Here is a 26,130-nt window from a genome sequence, read left to right on the forward strand (position 1 = left end):
ATCTACATCTAGCAAGCAAAAGCCCCCTGCAGGGAAAACATCCACACAAAGCATTTGACAAGGCAAAGTTCTCAGGGATGTGCACTGTAAAATTGCCATCCACGAGTTTTACAGCATTTCCAGAAACTAAGCAAAATTTCCTCATTTCCAGGAGGAAGTAATTCCACAGTTTTTATGCTCATGTAGGTGTTATGGGAAGAATTCCAAGCATAAGAAATTACCAACAGAGAATCTGCTGATCGTATGTGGCACTGAATCTTCTTAGGCCCGAGGTGTGTGTGTGAGAGAGGGAAAGGATTAAGATACTTCTCTCATGTTTTGTCCTAAGCTGACATCTCTAGTCACATGATGAGAAAGCATTTTTAATGCATTACTAGTACCCCAGAATGTGGATGGAGTCCATATGAGGATATGAATCTAGATGACACCTCAGGTCCTGATCTACTAAATAATATTTGCACAGAAACCATCTTGTCTGCATAGATCTTGCAGGATGGATCAGAACATTATAATTAAGAAACACACTTTACAGGTTCCATGATTAATCCAAGAAATTGCAGCGAAAAAACAGTCCATTCAGTTGTCCTTACAAAACTGTTTTATTTTCATCACTAGGTGTATCTCCAAGTTGTGCAATGCAAACCCCAAGTAAAACGCTAGAACAATCCATTGATATAAATGTTTAGCAGCACAATGTCTCTCTAGAAAGCTACAACCGTTTGATCCAATGTATAATTTATGGTTAGAATGAATCATCATTCTATCGATACAATATAATCAAGACAAGTCACTTATTCTCAAGGAAGATGCCATAGCTACAGCGATCCAAAATATCTTGGAGTTGCAATTTTTACCACTTATGTGCATTTATTTTGTTATCCAAAATATAAAGTCAATGACCAAATGAATATCACTTTTGAATGTACACACCCCCTTTTCTCATACAAAAATTCTGAAAAATTCTAATATGCCAGAAAATGTCTGTAGAGGGTTTTACAAAGACAAACATCATTTTCATGATGCACTGTGGAACAGAATTACCTAAATTGGCCAAGTTATTTATGAAGCTAGTGGTAATACCGCTTCTGAAATCCAATCTGTTTGGGGAAGGGTTTTTAACTTTAATAGATCATCAATTGTATTTAAAATGGATTCTGATCTTGCTATTTAAATTACGCTTAAAATGTCTGGGTTATTTATAGCCACAAACCCCTTTCCCCCTCCTACCAGTGTATTATTCTAATGCCCCTTTTCACATGGTAAGAGCTCGTTGAATAAAAGTAGCTTCATTTTCCAAATTAAGCTTGTTATATTCTAAGAAAAGCTTCATGTACGCTAAATAGGAGGTGTTCTCAGCACATAAAAAAGGGAGATTAGAATGATCATGTAACAATTTGCAGCCTGTATTCCATAAGCTCAGCCTGTTAGTGCTGCAGCAGTTATCATACAGCTGCCTTGGCCTAATGAAAAGCCCCCTTTCCCCACTCAAATCTAAAATGCTGGTTGGCAAAGGACAGAATCCAGTAACAATTGTATTACTCAAGATTATGCTCCATTTCTGAATTCCAGTTGTATAAGTACAGAAAACCAGAAGTTTACATGTCTTAAGTTACCGTATGCTCACTTGAACAACGCTCATTTTAAAAACTAGAATTTGGCAGGCGATTATCACATAATGTAGACCAAATGCACTTGGAATGCTGAAAAATAGTATTCAAAAACCAAGAGATTTCACTTGAAAAAAACCCCACTAACTGTGCAACCACAGCTCCTATTCTACGCAAGGCTTTTAAAAGAAACTTTAAATATATACACAGTACCCAGGCTGAGGCCCCAAGACTTGCATGAAAGGTGTGGTGGTTTTGTCTCCAAATGGAAGACCCTCTCCAGGCCTTGATTCTTGGATGTTAGACCAAATAGAGAATTCCTGGTGCTTCTTTGGCTAATCAACCTGAAAACCTCCATAAAGCCCTTTGAAATACCTCCCATGAGTTTAAAAATAAATGAGGAGATTGATCTCTACTTGGAGATTCTAACAGTGAGAATATACGTGTGTGGAGGACCTATAGCCAATGCAGAGTCATGGCATAAAGAAAGAAAAATAACATGAAAACATCCTTTTCACAAGGACAGAGAAAGGAGGACAATCTGTTCTCATTCTAGTCTGAGAGATTCCCAAAGGGGACTCCAAAGTCATTCAGACAGTTGACAGTTAATGATGGGCTGAGATAATAGCCAGTGTGGAGCACTGGCTAGAGTGACAGATTAGAAAGGGAAGCCATAGGTTCAAATTTCCCCTCAGATATGAAACTCACTGGGTGACGCTGAGCCACTCATATTCTCTCCAGGGGTGGCGGCAGGGTTTCTGGTGCCCGTGGCTGCCCCTACGTGCGTGTGCACGTAGTGCACGTGCATGCTCCCCAGACTCCATGATGATGTCACCACGTGATGACATCATCATGCAGCAAGCCAGCCCCATTGGCTGGCGGGTGGTTGGGACGGGGCGCGGAGACTGCCCACGCTCCACACACCGCCCCAGACACCTGCGGTGCCTGGCCCATGGCTGCTGCACCCGGCTGGGGGCGTGTGGTGGTGGCAGCGGTGGTGGCGGGTGGCGGCGCAGGGCTGGCCAGCTGCAGTAGCTGCGGGCCAGGCATGCCAGCTGAGTGGCACATGCCTCCGCCCCCGGAACCCCCTCCGGCACCCGCAGCACCCGCCTCACTGCCTCAATGGTGGCGCTGGCCCTGATTTTCTCTCACTTTGAGCTTAACCTACCTTACAGAATTGTTATGAGATTAAAATGGAAGGAAGAACCAGGAACACTTTCGAGCTTTGTTAAAGAAGAGCAGAACAACAGGTCAGAACACAGTAAAATGGTAGTTCCACATAAAACAGCTAACAGCTGACAATTACAGACTAAAGCAAAACAGAATTCTTCAGAAAGCCTGAGAACCACTTGTCTAGGAACCCACTGTTCTTTGCACACTTATTAAACGTGTAACAAAAGCCAGTCCCACATGAGGCACTCAGAAGCGGACAGATGGTTATTAAAACACAATATAATGAAATAGTTAATGGACTCTGAACAATACCTATAATCTGGAATTGGGTTTCTTGCCAATGCTTATTATGCAAACAAGGTAAGGCCAAGAGCTGTACTTAGCCCACAAATGATTTTCTTTTGTTCTTGCTGCATCCCTCAATGGCTGGTGTACATGTGAATCATAAGGAGAAAGTCTTGGTGGGCCTGTATAGCCTTGTAACCTTGTATGATAATCATCAATACAGGCCAACAAGATGGTTTGAATTATCTGGGCAAAATCTGAAATTGACACAGTATGAGAGAGAGATTCATGGAGAAAGACTGCAGAAGTCCTTGGATTGGAGGAAGGAGAGAGAGACAGGAGAGACACCAAGGGTTGGAATATATTCACTGAGGGATTTCACAGATAGAGGTCTTTCTTTGTTTAGTGATCTCAGTCCTAGATGAAACACATACAAATAATTATTATACGGATTGCCACTGCTATCCTGGATCCACATTTCTGGTGGCCACTGGAAGAGGTGAACATTCTACAACATGATAGTGGCATTCCATGTGATAAATACTTTCCCCCATTATGGCTAGGAGAGAAAGCATTTGCTATGGAGAATTTCTGACAGCATCCCTGAGTCAGTCACGTGCTTTGAGGATGCCTGTGTAGTTAATGACCCAACTCAAGGGAGCCAGAAAAGGCAAAAGCTTCCTCTAAAAAGTGAAAAGTTTTCCCAAGTGGGGTGAACAGAAAAGAGCACAGGTTCTGGCAAGTTAACAATAAGGCTGGCAAAAAGAGAATTTGAAGAACAGATCGCTAGAAACGTTTAGACAAACATTTATTCAACTAGAACAGCTATCTGGCTTTCAGTTGACAAAAGGAATGAAAGGATTGCCAAAAGAAGATAGAGAGATGGTTGAGAAAGTGAATGAATTCTTTGTGTCTATTTTCACTGTGGAAAATGGAGAGAGCATGTACTCATGTCGGAGCTGCTGAGTTTTGGAAGTGTATCTGAAGAACCAAGTCAACCTGAGGGGAAGATCGATGTTCTAGGACTACTAGACAAACCGAAAACTAACCAGTCTCCAGGTCCAGATGACATACACCTAAGGGTTCTTAAGGAAATGTGAAACTGCTGATCTACTAAATCAGTATATATAACTTGTCACTAAAATCAGCCTCTCTGCTGGACAACTGGAAAGTAGCAAATGCCACACATTTTTAAGAAGAGATCCAGAGGGGATCCCAGATATTACAGCCCAGTTAGTCTAACATCTGTTCCATTGTAAAACAAAGCCTTCTGAAAGATAATCAGCACGGCTTCTGCAAAGGGAAATCCTGTCTCACCAACTTTTTGGAGTTCTTGGAGCAAGTTAACAAACAAGCAGGTAATGGCAATCCGGTAGATATTATATACTTGGGCTTCCAAAAGGCTTTTGATAAGGAACCTCATCAAAGCCTCCTAAGTAAGCTTAGCAGTGACGGGATAAGAGGATGGGTCATCTTCAAGATTAAAAATTGATAAAGGACAGGAAGCAGCAGCAGCGTAGTGTGGGTTTGGAGTGCCGGGGACAATTCCTGGGCTCAACACTGGAAATAACACCATTGCGCAGGGCATGGGAGTGCTCCCATGATTCGGGCCGCTCGCTCCCTGCGCCCATCAGGCAGCCCTCCACAGGAGCCACTTGTGCCACCGCTGACAACTCGGCACACTCCTCAGCTACAGGACAGCCGCCCCGTCAGCACAGCAGGCGGCCAGGGTGCCGCAGGTGGCCTCCTGCGGAGTGCAGGCTGTCCTCAGCATGGCACCCCATAGCGCCCCCTCCAAATTATGCACCCAGGGCTACCACCCCTCTTGCCCCCCCCCACACTACACCGCTGGGAAGCAGTAAGTAGGAATAAAAGGACAGTTCTTACAACAGAGGAAAGCGACCAGTGAATCCCATAAGAATTAGTATTAGGACTGATGCTATTTAATTTGATCATACATTATTTGGAATTGGGAGCGAATGGTGTACTGGCCAAGCTTACAGTTGATACTGAATAAGTCCAGATAGTGAAAATAAAGGCAGATTGTGAAGAGATATAGGAGGATCTCTCTAAATTGCATGAGTGGGCAAAAACATGGCAAATGACATTTAAATGTTGCTAAGTGTAAAATGGCCCTGACCTGGATAGCCCTGGCAAGTCTGATATCATCAGACCTCAGAAGCTAAGCAGAGTCGGCCTTAGTTAGTAATTGGATGGGAGACCTCCAAAGAAGACCTGCAGACCAGCATTGTCTGCAGAGGCAGACAATGACAAACCACTTCTGTTCATCTCTTGCCTTGGAAACCTCAACAGGGATCACTGTAAATCAGCTACGACTTGGCAGCGCTTTGCACCACCACCAAGTGCAAGATGATGCATGCTGGAACAAAAATTCCTAATTTTACATATTTATTTATTTTATTTTATTCAACTTATACCCTGCCCTTCCCGCTAGCCCATAAAGATGAGTTCTGGACTGGCTGAAAATTGTAAGGGGAAAAGATCTTGAGGTGGTACTGGGTGGCTCAATGAAAAAAAATCAACTCAGTGTACAACAGCAGTGAAAAAGACAGACGGCATATTAGGAATTATTAGGAAAAGGATTGAAAATAAAATGTCCAGTATTGTAATGCCCTTGTAGACAGCCATAGTGCAGCCCCATTTGGGATACTGTGTCCAGTTCCGGTCACTGTATCTCAGAAAGGATAGTACAGAGCTGGAAAAAAGACACCTGTGAGGAAAGGCAAAGAGTCTGAGAATTTTTCAGAAAAAAAAGGGGACCAAAAGGGCACATGATACAGGTTTATAAAATTATGCAATGGGCAGAGAAAGTGGACAGATAGCTTTTCTTCCTCTCCCACAATACTAGAATGCAGGGTCATCCCATGAAGTGTGTTGTTTGTTTCAGGAAATAGGAAAGAAAGGAAATACTTCTGTACTCTATAAGTGATTAAACTGTGGGATTCAACACCAGTGACGGCCGCTGACGTAGATGGCTTTAAGAGAGAATTAGATACGTGGAGAAGAGGTCCATCTGTGGCTACTGGCCATGGTGAGTACAGGGAACCTTCAAATACAGAGGCAGCTGACCTCTAGATACTACTACCAGGAGGCAGCATCGGAAAGGCCTTGACCTTTACGCCCTGTCTGTTGACCCTTCGGGGCAACTGTCTTGGCTGCTGTGTGAAACAGACTGCTGGACTAGCTGGACCTCTAGTCTGATCCAGCAGGGCTCTTCTCACAACCTTAACATGAAGGAGGGGCAATATAAAGCAGAATGAGTGACCCAGTTCACAGTGTTGTGAAAGAATCGGCCCCATAAAGAGAAGAAAAGACTCTCTGTTTATTAAACAATTATGGAGATTATGCTTTCTCTATTCTATAGACCTCTTGTTCTGGGACAGGTTGACGCAAAGAGGAGACTAGTCTGGCTGTAACTCTTATCCTGTAATATTTGGAGTTATGGTCAGCAGGTCTTCCATTCTGCTCCAAAAAAGATGGGATTGGTGGATCAAGGAATAATCAGACATGTCACCTTTTGCTTCTGTGGTTAGCAATTGAGGAGAGCAGATAAACACCATTCGGGTGGTTATATTTGGTCCAAATCTGCAAGTTGCTGACATCTGATTTCAAGCCTTCCACAACTTTAAAACTAAAACGAGTCCAAATAAAATGTTGAATGAAACTAGTATTGCTCCAGAAATTGGACATCTTGAGGGCGAACCTTCAACCACCAGCATAATGCACTAAGGCCAAAAAAGACTATATTTAGCGCTGCATTTCATTAACTCATGTAAACTGTATATATTGCAGGATAAACAAAAGTACGCCCTAAATTACAACATTCAGTGCAATTTGAAGCAGAGTTATTCTATTCTCAATGCACTGAAATCAACAGGCTGAGGCTCAAGTAACTCTGTATAGGATTGCCCTGATCATCTGGTAACTTCAATTATCCCCCAAAGCCTGCAGTTCACCAACCCACTATCCTCTCCCCTTTCATGGCTAAGATGATGAATGTCATAACAGATTTTCTACCCCAAGACTGCCACCAACATCTACATTATTCCACCTAAAAACACATGTACTGGCTCATTTCAGCATCTTTAGTGTTTGTTATAATCCTGGTCTCTCACATTCTGCAGCATATACCAGCAATAGCTAATTTTGGTTACACATATACTTTTGTGACTTCCTTGAAGGAAGAAATGGCTGTGGAAGATAGTTGCACTAGTAATGCTGAAATACATTCTTTCTTCATTTGTTAATCACATAACCCTCCAGATCAGAGCATGCAAAAACAGTTTCTCCTCACATGAGCCCTGATCATTCATAAAGTCATTGTATTTCAACCAAATCAGTATACTTCAGTGAACAACATGCTAAACTTTAGAACCTGGATAATGGTTTTCACACTTGCACTATGATAAAAGTCATTCTATTCTCATAGTCACTCATTCTCATTTCCATTTTACAAATAGGTGTTTGGGGGGATGACTACCTACCTGATTGGGCTGCTGAACCGGCAAGTGCATTTTCAAGTACTTAGTACACTTAAGAAGTGGCATATAACAGCTGTGAGAAGCCAGACTGGCACCCCTGGGAGCCATAACATTCATTTCCAAATTAGATGAACACACAAAAAGCAACTGCTGTTGAAACGATATCCTACCTGTCCGGTAGACAAAATTGCCTTCAGTCTCAGAGGATGATGGAGACACTAGTTCCTCTTCAAATTCATTGGAGCTAAACGAACCCGAGTGGTTCCTTTGCCTTGTTTTTTCCATCATGGCTGCATTTGTGGCCATGACATGCCTCAACGAGTCATTCAGGTAGCGATTCAACAAGCTGTTTTTGTATTTGGGGGGTGACACGTAATCCTCATTAGCACTCCCTTCTGGTCTAACTCCAGACTTCATTACTGAGCTTTCAGTTTTAATCACAGTGTGATGAACTGGTGTGCTGTATCCCCCTTCGTTCATATGGCTTCTTGGAGGATTTTCACCATCTGAAGAAAGAAGACTCATCAGAAGGTAGCATTACCTAGGTATTTTTTTTAATTTTTAAAGTATCCATAATTAAACCATTGTAGGAAAAACTAAATCAGACTAGATTATCATCATAGTCATTTGTAAAATCTATTTAGCTTGTTTGCCAATGGCACAATTTTTCCTATTCAAAAATAGTTTGCAAGCCCATCATATTTTCCTCTTCAAATTCAGAGGGGGAGAATTATTCTTAAGTCCCTTTTCTGTTCTTCAATAAGGAGCACAGAAAATTATTTACAGACAGCATATGTTTGGGATGCTGAACAGTTCTAGCAGATAAGTCTGCAGTTTCATAAACAGTTTACTCAAATATACTGTGTGGTGTGCAGTTTGATTTCAGTGGCTGAGCTCCAAAGAACAGCACAACTGGTTCCACATGCCCAAGGGTGTTTGGAGCTTATATTTCTCTAACAGCAGCCCTCATCCCCAAACCATGCCACATGGCAACCCACATTTGAAACTAAGGGAACTTTTAAAAGGCAGATTCTGAGCTGGCATGAAGTCTGCTGTTTAAAGACAAAAGGCCGTGGGGCATTTTGAGGTCCCAATCAGTGATTCTCAAAGTGTTGGTTGGGACCCACCTATTCAAGGCAAGAGTCAGCACTGTAGACTGATAGCAATTTACAATGAAGAATGACCTAGCAGAAGAAATTAAATGGACCCATGTCCTAGGCGAGTGAGCACTATGACACCTTGAAAAATACCACAGTTTGTGGTGACCTTGCTGTGGTTTTTATGTAATGTGCAAAACAAAGAATTCTTAGACCAGGACCTCTTGTGGCCTACAGAGATCAGATTGATGAGAAGGTTCCTCAAAATCCCCATGTGGGTGCACCTTGAATTTTCACTAACATATGTGAGTGAGTGTAAGAGAATTACAGTGCACTCCTGAGCAGAGTTACCCCACCATTCTAAACTACTGACATCAATGGGCTGAGAATTATGTAATTCTGCTAAGGACTGCACTGCCAGGGTCAGCTCAGTATAAAACTCTGCATGCATGAATGACAGTTTCACCAGATTAGCCATTTGCAATAACCTGCAAATTCAGATAGCTTTGTATGGACAACATTACAAAAATATTAAACAAACCTTCTGAACATGAATCATCGCTGCTTACACTGAGTCTTTCAGCATTTCCTTGAACATACTTGTTGTACAGCTTTATCCGTAAAGCCCAGCTGAGGTCCGGCTGCCGGACAGTATTTTTAAGGCGACGTCTTGCATTGGCAAACCAGTTTGATACCTAAATAAAAAACAAATGCATCAGCTTTCCTTCCCTTCCAAGACAAAGGAGAGAGAGCACTCCGAACTTGCATGTAGGGGACACAGAAGAGAACCAAACAACCTGTTCATTCTTCTTTTTTACATCACGCTAGCTAGATAAAAGTTCTTTCTTTAAAATGAGTCGCATACCACAAATAATGAATGGGTACGCAGAACAAATCTTTTTCCTTTCTACAGACTCCTGCATCCCCAAGGATCCAGGGACTCTTGGAGACAGGGCACAGATTGATGAGAAAAGAGCAGAAATCATTCCTCCTCTCTTGCTCCAGCTTTTCCCATGTAACAGATGAGGAAGCTAATTCCCTCTTCTTGATGCAGCTTTTCCAGTTATCCCCTCCTAGATACCACCCAACACATCCCTCCTCATTCTCTTCTGGATGCTCTACAAATTTTGTATTGCGACATTTTTTGAGGAGTGCAAGTGAAAGGGAGAGATCCCTTCTGTGAACACAGAAAGTTGGGCCCCACACACCTGGGAACAGAGTTCCCAGCAAGGACCTCATACACACATGTGGATCATGCAGATACATGGAGGACCGGGAGAAAAATGAAACCTGTGAGCTGCAGTTCCGGAGGTTTGGTGTGTTTGGTTCAGTGGTATGGTCTGCTCTGACTGGCAGTGGCTGTCCTGGGTCTTAGGAAAAGGCTACTTGATGCCAGGAATTGAAGCTGGGGCCTTTTTTTGTGCAAAGCAGGCACTCTCCAGAGCCACAGCCCCATCCTGAAGTACACAAACGAAAGGGCCTTGTGCCAGACCTTTGGCCTATCAAACTCAGTATTGGCTCCTCAGACTGGGAGCCACTTTCCAGGGCCAGGGATTGAACCTAGGACCTTCTGTATGTAACCCAGATGCTTTAGCATTGAACTGCAGCCCCTTTCCTGTGTTTGCTCTGATTTACAAGATAAAATAATAATCACAAGAACAACAAGAACAATCTTGTGCTTATATACCGCTCTTCAAGCCAACTTAACGACACACTCAGAGGTTTACAAAGTCAATGTCATTATTATCCCTATAAACAGGCACCCAGTGAGGTAGGTGGGGTTGAGAGAACTCTGAAAGAGCCATGAGTGACCCAAAATCACCCAGCCGGCTTCTCCAGATTAGAGTCCTACAGCTCTTAACCACTACACTAAATTGGCTCTAGAAAAGTAACACAGCTTTCCTAGTCCTTGATAGTGTTGTTGGTAAGGTAGTTTTTCATATTCTGTATTAAGAATCTGCGCTTCTTTTTGTTTTTGTTTCTGATTGTGTACAAGACAACTTCATACATCCAGCTTCCCAGCTGAATACTTCAGTGATTCCAGCAGTGTAAGTTTCCAAAGAGCAGTATGGAAGCATACCTTGGCATTATTAGACCACATTGTGCAACAGAACGCGGGGTTCTATCCACATAACTCTTTATATGAGCAATAAAACTTGTATGATTTATAAGTGTGCGCTACTATTTTGTTGAAAAGGCCAATAGCAAACACTGTGTGTTCAACTTTTCCATGTCAACTGCAAACATTATTCATTATTATGAATTATTCTTATTTAAAGTAATCCAGAAGGCAAAGAAAATACAGCTCTTAATGATGAAATAAGATTGTTATAACAAAGGAATGCATCCCTAAACACTTGTATTCTGGGTGCTCCTTTGTCCTCATGGAAAAAAAATACAGAAACTTTATATATAAATTTGACAGTTTTGGGGGAAATCTTTCCTTTGGGTTCAACGAGAAGTTCATCATAGTTCAACGCAAGATTTTGAAAAGAACAAAAGGAACAGTTGTCCACCCTCCCACCTGTGGAGAGGACAAGGATGAATGATTTTAAATTATAGGGGGAAAGTTCATTTAGGCAAAACAATAGGAAAACCATGAAACCTAATGAAATAGAGGTTCATCTATTATGAGATGGCAAAACTACAGGAACACGGGATCCATCTTGTAGGGTTCCACACGATTCAGTCTTTGTATTCATGCTGCTTAACTAATATGTAAAACCTTTGAAAGAGATTGTGCAAAGCTTTGGAGCTGGGTATTAATCATTATCCCAACAACTGACCACACATAACCCTATGACCATGCCAATTTTGTTTACGTTGTAATTGAATTCGACCTCCTCTATAAGAGCTTATTACTGGATCCCATACTAAATACCAGTTCAGGGGTGGGTGGGTTGCAAGGGATATCCCAGTTCCCACCACTATGCACCACTGAAGGAAGAAAGAGGAGACAAGTGGATCTACTGGCAAACAACATCAATGGAGCTGATGAGACCACACATGCAGGCATGCAGCTAGTGAGGACCTAAGCATATGTTTCAAAATTCTTGTGCTCCCCCTCCCCTGCACATGTCTGTCCAGGTACGGTCAAATAGACATGATTAGGGAGTTCCCTGCTTAGAATGTCATTCCAAGGCACACACAGGCCCATTCCAGACTGGGGCCAAGGCACACAAGGAGGAGCTTAAGTCTTTTCCACAAACCTGCCGAACTGGAGAAACTTAAATGTAGCCCCCGTAGTACACATATGCTTCTCTATCAGGGCAAAGAGCATCTCACTTAGGCCATTTCAGGTCACGAAAGTGGCACGAGAGATACCATTGTCGCAATCCATATTGCACCTATGTTCACCTGGGAGTTAAATTCCAAGCACGGAACTCCCAGACTGTATCGGTTCAACAGAACTGGGATGAACATGCAGAGGACACAAGGGCTTTGTAAGGTACAACAGAGCATAGCTTTGAATGGCTAGTGCACTCAGGTGCCAGCAAGTAACTTCATCACCCCGTGCTCACATTAGGTTCCACTAGCCACTCAGAAGCTGCCTGTCTGAACCCTTCTGCTGACCTCTGCTGACACTGATTTTCAGCAGCATTCAGTGGCGAGGGCTGGGATATCCCCTGTAACCCACTCCATGGACCACGATGGGGAAATTAACTCCCTTCCTGAGCTTTGCAGACCTAGCCAAATTGATCCATGCTTTTTAACCTTTGGTATACTACTGCAATGTGCTCTATGTAGAGTTATCCTTGAACGCTACCCAGAAGCCACCATTAGTGCAGAATAGGGCAGCTGACCTATTGGTTAGACTGCTCCGATAGGAAGATATTACTCTCATCTTGAAATTGCTGCAACAGCTACCTAAGAGTTCCAATATAAAGTGGTAGTTTGTGCCATATACAATCTGGGGCCAGTCTACCAGGAGGGCCCTGGTCACAAGCAGCACTCCTTTTATTTCCACTCACAAAGAGCATCAGGCGTTCTCTACTTCTAACAACATCAACAATAATACCAACAACATTCAATTTATATACCGCCCTTCAGGGCAACTTAACACCCTCTCAGAGCAGTTTACAAAGTATGTTATTATTATCTCCACAACAAACACCCTGTGAGGTGGGTGGGGCTGAGAGAGCTCTGGGAAGCTGTGACTGACCCTTGGTCCCCCAGCTGGCTTCAAGCAGAGGAGTGGGGAATCAAACCCGGTTCTCCAGATTAGAGTCCTGCCACTCTTAACCACCACACCAAATTGGTTTTTCCTAGGCTTATACCTTGAGAATACCCTTCCTTTGGGGTTTGAATCCTATTGATAACCCACCTGTGGCATTTTGCCCTGTTTGTGTGACCTATATATTGCTTAATTCCAAAAGGTTTTCGCTGCTACTAAATTTCTTCAGTTTAACTGGTATTTTAGGAAGGTTATGTTATTGATAGTAATATGACAGAATGGTCAGCACATAGGGGTGGCTTTGAGGTTAAAAAAAAGAATGTTTTTTTGCTTAATCAGAAGTAGAATTTATTTTTAAGTACATAAACTTGATGGTTGCAGTTTTGAAAATCATATTGATTTCAAAATAGTTCATAAACTTACAGTGATCTCCTAAGCAGAATTACCATTGATTTCAATGGGCTTAGACTAGAGTAACTCTGCTTAAGATTTCATTGTTAGTGGTTTCGAAATAGTTATATATTCTTAAAGTATATTCACAGACCCAATCACAAAGACTGATTTTCCACACAGATCTTTAATCACAAAATAATTCTTTCATCCACACAGATATAGATTCACCCAGGCTTTTCTTCACAGCTTGCCTGATCTAGTTAGAATAACCTCTCTCTGAACTATTCACAGACTGAAGCCAGGTTCTTATACAGTTTGCCTGACTAGACAGATTTTCTCAGAACTCCACACAGATTCACTGAATGTGACAGAATGAATACTTCCCCCCAGCATTCTGACCAAAAACAGCAGTTTATGTGCCCTCTAGGGTACAGCTACCATCTAATCTCAGTATATTTCACCCATCCAGTGCCCCGCCTCTTTTCTTCAGAGATTGCATTTAAACCCACAGTAAGCAATGGTTAAAAATCCAATATTAATACACACAAACTTAGGTCTATGTGCTTAGGCTCCTGGAAAATGAACAGAGTATTTGCTTTCACACGTGATTCCCTATGCAGCTAGTGACACAAATTAGTGTTGGTGTATAGTTGCAGCTAGACTGGGGTGACTAAGCCAAGGAAATGCCTGATAGTCACAGATACTTTTCTCAGTTTACATCTCTTGCCACTTACTGTTGTAATTGCATTTAAAATTTCTGTGCTACAACAGTGCTTCCACCAATGTGCTTCTCTGGGATTTTGTTTCATAGCCATTTCGCTATTTCTCCAAACATTGATATTTAAAAAATCAAACTGATGAAAAGCATAAAATCAAAAACAGAAGGCCTGGATCCAGTGAGCCATAGATGGAACGTGTTCACAAAATGCACTTCCCGCCCTCCCCCCGAAAAGACAGCAGTCCTGGAGACAGCCCCTAACTTGCCTACTCCCCTTCCCCAGTTAACTATAGCCTACATCTGCCTGTGAACTTCAATACTGCAAGAACCTCAGCAGCCCAAAACCAGTAGATTAGTCATACCATGGCAAATAACCTCACATTCAACAATAAAGCTATTCATATTTCCCCTTCTGGAAAGAATGTACAGTCCCCCTTTTTTATTTCACAGGAATAGTTAAACCTAAATTTAAAATAAAATAAATCCACCCCTACAGGAATATTGCAAATGAAAACATGACATGTTCATTGCAAATTAGCAGGACAAATTGCTAGCCTCCAAATTGGAGACTAATTGGTGAGATAAATATAGGCTGTGGCTTTCAGACAGAGATGGCTTCCTGTTCTAGTTCTGTAGTTTCAGGAGTATAAAGTTTCTGAGTCCAGAGCAAACAGGCCTCACTCGCTGTTCCTTCGGCATTCTGAGGATTGCATGAATATAATCAAGTACAGAATTCAAACTTCTAAGTTTGGGCCGAGTTCTCCTGCTCTCAAAAAGCCTGAAGGCCTTATGAATTTCCCTTTACCTCTGTCAACAATCTGCATTACCTGCAAAGGCAACATTTATTCCCCAGAAGGAGCATCCAACCAGCTCATGCACCAAATGCTATTTGCCCTGACTTTACCCGGGTGGAGATTGTGTGCTATAGTGGTTAGAAGATTGCACTGGGATCCAGGACACTGGGGTTCCAGTTCCCCAATTTGCTGTGAAGTATACTGGGTGATCTCAGGCCCATCACTCATTCAGTCTAACTTATGACTCAGGGTTGTTGTTAGGAGTGTGCACCAAGAAAATTTCTTTTTCAGTTTCACTTCCCAGGGATTCTGGAAAAATTGTTTCATTACTAGTTTGTTCTAGGTCAGCCAATGCAGGCTTGGAACTGACCCATTTAGGTTTTGTTGTTGTTGTTGTTGTTTTTGTTTTCATGAGTTTTGGTCTGTTGTGCACACATTGGCCACATATGAGCAAATGCATACTGTTATTTTTAAGGGGTGGGTGGGGAAATGGGGCTGAAGGCAGCTGTTTTCATGCTTAACCAAAAACAGCATCAACCATCAGTCCCCTCCTCAGTTTAAACCATTCATCTACTGAGTTTTTCCTCAAGCACAGTAACACAGATACACAACAACAGCAGACCTGTAGAAGCCGAGTGTTTGTGGATGGAGCAGCAGCAGCATTCCCAAGTAGGAGAGCACTCCAATCAGTGCAATGCAGCAACATTAAAAACAATCCTGCTTCATGTGCAGTTTTTCCTTTTTCTATAGTGTCAGTATTCTATACTGTCAGTGTTGCATTCTACTGTTGCCTGTTGGTTTCATATTGCCTTGCTCTTTGTAGTTTTTTTCCCACAATGAGGGGTGAATCCAAATCCTTCATTTTGATGCTCAGCATTCTGCTGCAAAATGGGGCTTTCTCATTGCCAGTCTTCTCCACTGCCCAAGTGCAGGCAGAACGATTGGCTGAATTCCACCCTCACCATGCCCCAACAGACCTATGTATTTCCCATAAGTTTTCTTTTTGCTTTGGAGGCAGGCAGGATGGTTTTTGAAAATTTCATTTGACTCAGAAAAAGAGAAAGTCTACTCAGAGAAGGTCTACTCAGATGTAAGTCCCATGTTATTCAATAGTGCTTACTTCCAGGAAAGTGTCTTTCGAATTGCAACCTATGATTGAAGTCTCCCAAATGTTTTCAAAGCTGATAGGAGGGGAGGGGGGGTCTCCCCTTGCAAGAATCGGATTGGCAAGGAGACAGAGAATGCCATTTTCTGGGTAGCTGTGGGGTGGGGGTCGGGAGATGCACTCACATGCATTGACTTCATTTCCCCTTTCTGCCAACAGCATCAATTAATAATATAAGGGCACTCTCTCCTTGAGATCTGATTGGTGCTGTTCAGTAAAACAAGCCCATTGCTTGCTTGCTTCTGGAAGATATGGACCGAAACAAAACAGGCAAACTTTTTGGCAGGAGGGACTCGTTACAACTTTCCCAGATTTGGTTTAGTGTTCTGGAGGCTGCTTTAACGAGCAAAACCAGCAAATTCTGTGTGTATTTTTGGCTCATTTTTTCCCATTGTACTCACCCCAGTTGTGAGAAGAAAATGAGGAAGGGATAACCATGTATGCTCTCTGAGTTCTTTGGAGGAAAGGGGGGAAGAAAGTATACTGGTCAGATACCAAACCCTGTACCACAGGCCACTTTCTTTTCTTGGAGCCTCTTCATTTATTTAAAAAAAAAATGTACACTGCCTCTCCAGACAGCTGTCAGTCCAGCACCTCTCTACCTTCTATCTCAATGTTCTCTTTCCCCCATCTGTTACATTCTGCCATCTTCATGTTTCTGCAGAAAAGCCACTGACTTGCTTTTGACTGTTCTCCCCCAACAACCAGGGACATATGATTTCTCTTCAGCAAGCTTCTACACCTGATTAAGTGGAACAGACTTTATCTTGTATGGCTGGCAGCTACGTGGCTTACTCCAGCAACTTGAAAAAGTGTTAATAGAAACATTTTGGGAACTTGGGTGTAGCCAGCAGAGACTTTTACAACTGTTTGCAAAGAAGGAACCCTGCAGGGCAGGGGAGCAAAGGGTTTATTGTTAATTTTTTAGTACTGATGCTGTTCTTCAGACTCTCTCATGCATGAATGCTTGCTTACTTCTCCACGCCTGCTTCCCCATTTGTAACTGAACAGGCATGACAAATACACCTACCCGTACTCTCTCTTTGTAATGAAAATAGATCCTGTGGAAGGCTTAAACTTCCTACTGCTCAGAGGAATGGAAAGTGCACAGAGTTTTAGCTTTCTGTAGGACTTTGGTTGATGCAACAAGAACTGGTCTCATATATGTACTCGCATGGATGGAATTTAGCTAAAGAATTTTTTTTTAAGTATATGAGAAATATTCAGGAACAAGCTATATCCAATTATGGGGCGGCGAGGGATAGAAATCCTGGTGCATTTATACTTCTACACCCCCATTCCTCATCCAAATCATAGGGTCTATTTCTTTCAAACAAAAACACAGAGTTCATGGACGAGGAAAGCTAAACTCTACTCCCACCCCCACAAGTGACCTCATTGTGCCCCCTTGCTTTCAGCACTTTTATTCCACTCTGCCTAAATTATATTAGAATGGGGCTGGAAGAAAAGTGCTGAAAACTACTGAGTACAGTGAGGTAAGATGGGGGAGGAGTGCAGGGATTAATCTCCCTCATCCATATGCTTCACTCTTATTTTTTAAAAACCTACACCACCCAGGTGAACAAGGGACTTGTGTATGTGCGCGCGCACACGCACACACACGGAGGTCACATTTGTTTGGTCCTCAGTGATGCAGGGGGAAATACAGACAGAGGAAATTTCCAGGAAGCATCTCAGTGCAACAGTGAGAAAAGCAGAAGAAACAAACATGGCTAACTTTTAAAAAAAATCTAAGTTACCCCTCTGTCAAAACAGGGCATGCAAGTCTACTTATGTAAATTCATGAACAATTGAGGGGAAAAAAACACAAGTTCAAAACAACAAAAACAGCAGCCAATAAAACCAGTTTAACAGGAGCACAATTGTCCAAAGGAAACACTGAGAACCAAAAGCAGCTACTGAAACTTAGCTCAATATAAGCAGCAAAGCAATTTTTCAGGTCATAGGCGCTGTCTTCCCTCTCTCTCTCTCTCCCTCTCTCTCACACACACACACACAGGCTTTTCTTTCTATGCCTCTAGAATAACTGCTGTTAGCAAACACCTCTTGAAATGGTATGTGCTAAATATACATATCAGCTATAACAGAACATTTTTGACAGAGAACAAAATGAAAGGAGACAGAGATTCAATGCAAGGACAGTAACTGCATAAGAACAACATTGCCAGGCATAAAAGGACTTGGACAGAGGAGAGGAAGAGAAGGAGGCCAATCTAGGCTTCAGGAATGCAGGGCTAGGAAATACAAATCAGGAAAACACATTTTTATTTTGGTCTCCTCCAGAAAGTGTCCTGGCACTTTCTGATGCTAGATTAACGCCAGTCAGGCAAAATTGTTTGATGATCTGGAACAAGCCGCTTTGGGAATGAGAAACATTTTCAAATGGATGTGAAAACATGACCTGGTTCTCACAGTTCCATCAAAGTCAGTTTGAATCAGTTGGGCTTTGGTGAAATTATTCCACATTTGGGCAGGTATGATTGGAGAGTGGGCCCTGACTATTTGCTGGATCCAAATAATCTACACGAGAGCTTCATTCTTGCCTTCTCCCGAAGGAAATGTTTTCATACAATTGTGACAGTATTTCTGGACAAAGGGGAAGGAGCATCTGGATTGGAGGGGGGCAGATTTCATGCCTCTGTCAATGAAGACAGATTACAGATAAAAAGGAAACATTCTTTTACCAAACATGCACTTTTCTTTATTTCTGTGGGAGATCGAGGACAACAGAAGAATGAATTTTAGAAAGGGGATAAAGCCCTGTAGGCTAGGTGCTTGGAGCCAAAGTCATCAAAGAAGGCTACTTTCAGTCTCCTTCAGCTTCAAGAAGCTGTTTTGGAAAGAAAAAGAACATTCCAGTTCTTTTTGTGTGGCTCCTCATAGGCTTAAGAGCATCCTGTGTTTGCCTCCATTGAAGACAAGCTATGGGGCTAGTTAAACTCTTGGTATGATCTTTACGTCTGATACGCTGGCATTCAAAAGTGCAGAGGCAGCCCAACTGTTAAGTGGTAGAGCTGGAATTTTTCAGTTTTGCCAAATGAGAATCAGTTTCTTTTTTTAAAAAAATTGCTGCAGCATAGGGATCGACCGCTCTCACTAAAACTCCTTCTTACTCTTCACATGATATGCACCCGCCTTCTTTTAATGAGAGAAGGGCCGAGCCGGGTTTAAATACAGAGATCGCAGTGCAATCCTATGAGTGCTTCCCTGGGAGTAATCCCCACTGAGTAGACCTGAATGGAATTCTGAGCAGACTTGCTCAGTATCGACACAAACCATGCAAGCCAGTCTTCACAGAAAGAGCAGGTCCAGAAGCATACAGCTCATGCTTACCTGCACTAGTGTCATTTGGGAGCCAAGAGCCAGCAAGATCTTCTCTGTCTTAGTGGGGTACGGGTTGTCTCGGTGTTTGTACAACCACTGCTTCAGTGGCCGTGCCATGTCTTGCAGGGCCTGGCGCTTGTGCCTCACCTTCCCACTGTTCTGCCGGGTGCTGTAGAGAAAGGAGGCAGAAGATTGACAAAAGGAAAAGCTGAGAAGATTGGCTGGTCAACAGTTAACTTGAGAAGGACTTCGGCCTTCCCTCCCTTCCTATTTCCAAATGCCATAGGGCAAAAAACTTGTGCTATTAAAGCAGATCCAAATCCATGCCACGTAGCACAGAATACATCCAGGGAACGGTGAAACTGAAGTCCAAAGACTCCTGGTAGAGAAGATCATGGTGTGTGGCTTTATATACCCTATGCTGAATAGCAGATATGCATCTATCTGAAGAAAAAGAGAACAGGTTTCTTTCATGCCTTGAAACTATAAGCATTCTGGACTGCAGAGAACAACCAGCTGCTATTGCTTGGAGTCATACCGTTCATGCTCTGCTCAAAGTTTTAAATCTACATTATATAATGAACATAAAGAGATAAGGATATCTATAGATAACAGATACAGGTATATAATATGAAGATGTTTTATAAGAATGTTGCAGCTGCTCAGTGGGGAATTCTCCATTTCCCTCTTATTGCTACCATGAATGCAAAGGCATTTGCGTTGGCAACAAAGAACCCAGACAGAAGCATCCACCATTTCCCCTTCATTTTTCCCCTGTACAACACAGGAGGGCTTTTTTAAAAATCCCAGTACTTGCTAGATTGCTATAGTGCAGTAATGACAGTCTATGGATTCCGCTGAATTCTCAGTTTACACTTTATAAAGTCTCTAGCTCTTTCCATGTTTTCTCTTTATACCTCCAAGACAAAATGTTCTAAAGATTTCCTTAAAAACAAGAAAGCTGGGAATTCATATAACCTAGTCAATTGTAGAAATAGATTATTGTAACGTTATTGTGCTATAGCTATCTAGCAAATACTAACTTAATAAAAATGCAGGGGGGGCACAAAGGTTGTCCACAGGGGGGCTAAGATAACGAAAATGGCACCAATGTGAGTAGGAACTTTTTTTTAAAATGAGGATCTTCCCGTTCACAGAGTGTGCAAAATGCAAATTGGTGCACATCAACTGTGATCTTTCCCAAAAGACTGTATCAAATCAAAGAATCCTGAAAAATTGGACTATTGGGGGACAATGTCACATGGATGCTCCAAAAACAACATTTCAGTTTGGATGCCAAACCAGAGCAAAATTTCTACACGAAAGCAACCAAAGTCTGATCATTGTCCCATCAAGCTCAATGCAATCTACTCCGGCTGTTAGCAGCTCTCTCAGTCTCAGGCAGAGGAAAATCTTTCCCCAAGACCTAGTGTTGGAGACACCAGAGATTAAACCTGGGACCATCGTATGTAAAGCATGTACTCTACTACCAACTCATAGCTTCAAATGAAAAAAAACACCTTAACCAATTCAACATTCTTTGAATTGCTTATTCTCCTCTTCTCATTCTCCCTTGAGTTCAGTCCAATCTCACCTTCATTCAGTTGGAAATATGAAAACATAGATAGACATACTTAACACTACAGCCATGTGTCAGAAGATGACAATAAATATCATTATGAATATCTACTCTAAATTTCTATTCTACACAAACAATGTGCTATGAATTAGGAAAGATGTAACTCATGATATGCGCATATACATCACACATACATGCTAAGGTTATCTGCAGATTTTTAGTTTGAACACATCTTCCTTTTTAACAATCAGATGCATTCGCTAGCCAGCCTAAAGTGTTGGGCTAGGATCTGGGAGACTCTGCCATGGAAGCTTGCTGGGTGACCTTGGGCCAGTCATACTCTCTCAGCCGAACCTTCCTCAAAGGTTTGTTATTGTTAAGATAAAACGGAGGAAAGCCCCACTGAACACAGTGTAAAAAGCACTGAACACAGTGAGACTTACTTGCAAGTAAACATGCAAGGGTGGATGTCATTTGCATTGGGCCCTAAGCCCTCATAATGGAACAATTTTGATGAATATGTCATGTTGTTTTTAACAGAACACAGACTGATCAACTAGAGCCCCAATCCAACCATAGTTAGTCATGATTACCAATGAATGTCCTAATACATTCGTATCACCGTACAATAACACCAACGAGATTTCTCTAAACAAAGATGGAAAAGAATAGTTGAAAAGGGCCTATATGTACTTTTCAACTATTCCTTTGTAGGTATGTATTTATGTTAGTAAATTGCAGTCTGTAGGTGCATGCACATCTGGAAGCGCAATCTACTTTTCCAGGTTTTGCAGCAAAATAGAATTTGCTCCATCTCTTTCTAGGCTGCACGAAATTCACTCCAATGAACCACTCCAACATCAATGAAAGTCTACATATTCATCAGTACAACACTGCTAGACAACAAGCACACAAACAAAACTCTTGCCCAAAGCTTAGGGGTGCAAAGCAAACAGCCAACCAGGCAGCTGTGTGCTTCGAGAACCTGAACTGAACTGCAGTTCTGAAGGCTGAGCATGGTCTTTTAACTTCTTCTGAAAAGGAAGAGCCTTCCCTGAGCTGAGGAGCTGCTTAAACACAGACCGGCCTTGGAATGGGGGATGTTTTTAAAGCAGACAAAACAGCATTTGCTAACAGAAAACATTTGGTGCTTAACATGACTCTTTAGCCTCTGTTCATGTCAGACAGGCCAGCTGACAAGCAGAGCAATTCCCTAGCGAGCCATTCTGAAAAGCTGCTCAGGTAGGTCTACAACCCGAGGAAAGGAGTACAGGACAGCTGCTGAACACCACACACACAGTCTTTTTTACTCTGCCGTTTTACTAGAAGTTTCAATTAGCACCATGTGGTATAAGACCACCTGTACTATTCCTGTCAGGACCTCCTACCCTGGGATACGAGGAAATAGTTCCACAGCTACAGAGTCTGTCACAATACCAGAGGCAATGGAAAAGAACCAAACACACACAGTGATAGTAAACACTCTGTATTAGACTACTCCCGGTATTTATTCACAGAATTTACCCCTCACCGTTCTTTCAAGAACTCTAGAGCAGCCCATCCGTTCAGGGACAAATCCTCTCTGTTTTAGCTGATCCACCAAATCACGTACCATCCAACCACCCTCTAGGGCATAGTTATTCCAGAGCCAATACTTCCAATTGTCATGAGCTGTTGCATCACTAGTAAAATCTTTACTATTCTGGGCTTGGATGAATTTTAGCACTATCTCAGTTATATGCGTTTGCGGCAACATGGTAGACCCGAGCTGTGATCTCGCAGAGCCTGGGACTGAGAGCATACAGTTGTCTGTAGGGTCCGATTTAACACAGAGCAGTTGTGAACATGATCCAGATAAAGAATTAAAGAAGGAATTATTTTGGGCTCCTAGAAGGCCTTGACAGGCCCCCTGCAATTAACCTCCTCACATATGGACTTGAACTTCCCCAGCAAGCCCTACAGTTCCAGCTTGACCTCACTCCTGCTTTTATATGAGGGAGTGAGCAAGGAGACTTCTGTGTCACAGAAACTGCAAAGGCACTTGCCGAATTGCAGAAGAAAAATTCCAAATAGTTGCACTGCCACAAACTGTCCCTGTGGAATTTTTTCCCCTCCCTAGCCATCTGCAAATAATATCAGGCCAAATGTTTGAGCAAGTCTTTTTAGACAGGATAATACGATCCAACATCTTGTTTTGTGTCAAGCAGTCTGAACACTTGACTATTCAAAATGCTTCAGCCAATCACATTCCACTCCTCCTCGCCACTGCTCCAAAACTCACATCTGCTTATGGTCTCGTCGCCACGAGAGCACCACCCTTTTGCATGTGTCAGGAATTTACACATCAAAATCTAAGCCACCCTCTTAAATGGATTTAATTTGGCATTATGTGTTATTAATATTTTAGCTCCCTGCTAAGGCTCACAAAAGAGGTGCTACGTTGTTATTATTATTTTACTGAACAGCTCTTCACCTCATGGAGTAAACCTCCTCTGTGCATGAAGGACTCTGTTTATATAGAATAATTTTATATTCTTACACTAAAGGAAGTCTACCCAGTTAATGATAACTGAATAGCCTACTTGCATCTTTAGGCATGTGCTATTTTATGCTGCAGCATAGTGGCACCGCGCTGAGTGAGAGACTCATTTATCCAGAAGAGCAGTATATGAGCGCACTGTTATTATTATTATCATACACTTCCTATTTAGTAGATATGCACAGTTACTCAGTTCTATGAACATTTTGCTCATCTTTGACTGGCACTTGTTTCCAGATACATATGCGTAACAGAGGAGCCGCCCGTGGTGCCCTGAATAGCTAGAAGCACAAGGATGCAGTGCAAAGTGCTTAAAAAGAGGGGAAAGCCCGCACAGAACAAGACCTATTTTCCTCTAAATAAATACCCCACTCACAAATTAACATGGGGCCCAATCCACTGAGAGGTTCTCCTGCAATCTCAGTGAAGTGTATGAATGTTGTTTGAGAGCACAGCTGTTGCACAGAGCTAATTTCAGTGGGGCTTGATTCTATGCTATAATAAAATTGGTTAGTCTTAAAGGTGCTACTGGACTCTTTTTGATTTTGCTACTACAGACTAACACGGCTAACTCCTCAGGATCTATGTCAAAAGATAGGCATCCCTCCATCTGCCTCCCATAGTTAAGGGCCTACAAAAATCAGCTCACCTCTGAAATAAGACCAGCTCTGTCCTCGCATTATAAGGCTTTGCTAGAAAGGATCATGTGTTGGAATTGTAATACCACATCTTTTCAGAAGGGGCTGCTCTCGGGCCACATCTGCCACTGCTTCTACCGCCCCCCCCCCCAATTCTTGTCTTTATTCTAGCTTCTTGGGCTTTTTGCCTTCTAATATTTTATTTGAAATCTAAATCTGCCTGAATCAGCTGGTAATAATATCTTGATGAAATGCAGCCACTGTCTTGCCAACCAGAGATGCTATTAGTGGTATGAGCAAATGCCATTTTTAAATTGGCAATTCAGCAATAAAAGTATATTTTCAATTTTTTTTTATTTTTTGCATTTGGGGCATCTGTTAAGCACCTTGTCACAGCCCTATCAATTAAGAAGACAGATGTACAGCCTGGTCTTATGTGTGGTAATAGTCCAACTTTGTTCTGTTGGACTTCATTCCAAATAGGCATACACAGAACTGTAGTTTTAACTCTGTCAAATGGGAGCAATGTCCCCTCCTTCCGGCCTAGTTCCAAACACGTTAAGCAAAACTGATTTATTCTGAGTATATAATTTATCATAGATTAATAAGAGCTATAAAGCATTTGGTTCTCAATTAACACATTGCTGTCTGGCAGAGACAAGAGCAAATTTTACTGGACTTGCAATTTACGCTAAACAATCTAATTTAGAAATACATTTACATTTTAAAAAACAGATCTGAACTATAACCTCCTTATTCCAAACTGTCAGTATGTCCTTAACCTGAGGATTCTCCATTGTTTACAGTTTCAGGTGGGTAGCCCTGTTGGTTGGTAGCTGAACAGCAAGATTTGGGTCCAGCAGCACCTTAAAGACCAACTACATTCCCAGGGTCTGCGCTTTCAAGAGAATCAAGAGGAAGGGAGCTTTGACTCTTGAAAGCTCATATCCTGGAAACCTGGTCAGTCTTTAAGGTGCTGCAGGAGCCCAGTCTTGCTCTCCATTGTTTACATAGTCGATTCACATCTCTCTTGATTTGCCTCCCATGTAAATATCAGCCTTCACTTTTAAGACAATCAATATCTTGCAGAGCAGTTTTTATTTTATTTAAGCTATCCTTTCCAGACAGCTGTCTCTCTCAGAGAGCTAGCAAGCCCTGCTCCTTTTACAATAACCAACCGATTTCAGATCTAGCAACAAACTCTGATACTGTATTGACTGAAATTAGCTCCAGAATTTGCAATGCTGTAATCCTACCTATACTCTTTTGCTTGAAGTACATCGGATTTTGCTTGTTGAGTATAGGTGCTTAAGGCTGAAAAGCTAAAGCAGCTACATTGTTAAGAATTGACAACATTCTTCAAAAAATAGTCTGAGCTACTCCCCAGGGCTCCAAGGACTCAAGGCTGCTGCCCGGTCCCCAGCCAAGCACGGGTGAAGCAGCCTCCTACCCGCTCCTCCTGTGGCGCAGGCTGAGGTTGTCCTTCATGGAGGGGCTGTCGGGCATGAGCACCTCCGGGTGGGGCGAGACGTCGAGGACCCCCGCGTAGGGCCGCCCGCCGGCGCGCTCCCTCTCCTGGGCGCCGTCCTCGAAGAGCACTTGGGTGCCGAGCTTGTTGAAGACGATGGCGTTCATGGCGCTGCTGGCCGGGAGGGAGCTTCAGGCGAAGGCAGCCCCGGCGGGCCGGACCGATCCGCGCTGCTCCGGAGACGCCCCGCGGGTGGCTGGAAAGGAAAGCGGCAGGTTGGTTACTCGACGAGAGCCGGGCAGAGCCCAGCCCAGCGGCGGACAACAGCGGAGATGGAGGCGGCGACCCTGGCGGGGGAGGCGCGCCTGGCGGCTCTTCCGTCGCTCCCGCCGAACTGAGCGCGCCGCGCTGAAGCCCTCCGGGGCAGGGCGGGGGGGGGGGCTGCTGGGGGGGGAGGCGCGCGCCAGCTGCGGGTCTCCCGGTGTGGAGTTTCGGCCTGTGACTGCCCGATCCCGCGCGCGTTTACAGGCGAGTAAGGATCGCCAAGCACTTTGCGTCCCCTCCCAAGGATGCTTCGGGAGAGGTTCGGCGGCCATCGATGCCGCCGGTGTGTGGCATGCATGGGGCGGGGGGGGGGGCGCTGTTTGTTTCGC

General features: G+C 43.0%; 1 protein-coding gene across 1 annotated transcript in view; it reads right to left on the reverse strand.

The window, feature by feature from the left end:
- The window catches only part of MKX (mohawk homeobox), a 73,247-nt gene extending 47,557 nt beyond the window's left edge, over window positions 1-25,690 (reverse strand). The window contains exons 1-4 of the mRNA XM_054991663.1: window positions 25,460-25,690; window positions 19,263-19,422; window positions 9,206-9,359; window positions 7,738-8,073 (exon numbers count right to left, since the gene is read on the reverse strand). Coding sequence (XP_054847638.1) covers window positions 7,738-8,073; window positions 9,206-9,359; window positions 19,263-19,422; window positions 25,460-25,644 — 835 coding nt within the window. The 5' untranslated portion in view covers window positions 25,645-25,690. The remainder of the gene's footprint in view (window positions 1-7,737; window positions 8,074-9,205; window positions 9,360-19,262; window positions 19,423-25,459) is intronic.
- Between the last annotated feature and the right edge of the window lie 440 nt (window positions 25,691-26,130).

The sequence above is a fragment of the Eublepharis macularius genome, chromosome 11 (genome assembly GCF_028583425.1).
Source record: "Eublepharis macularius isolate TG4126 chromosome 11, MPM_Emac_v1.0, whole genome shotgun sequence".
Lineage (NCBI taxonomy): Eukaryota > Metazoa > Chordata > Lepidosauria > Squamata > Eublepharidae > Eublepharis > Eublepharis macularius.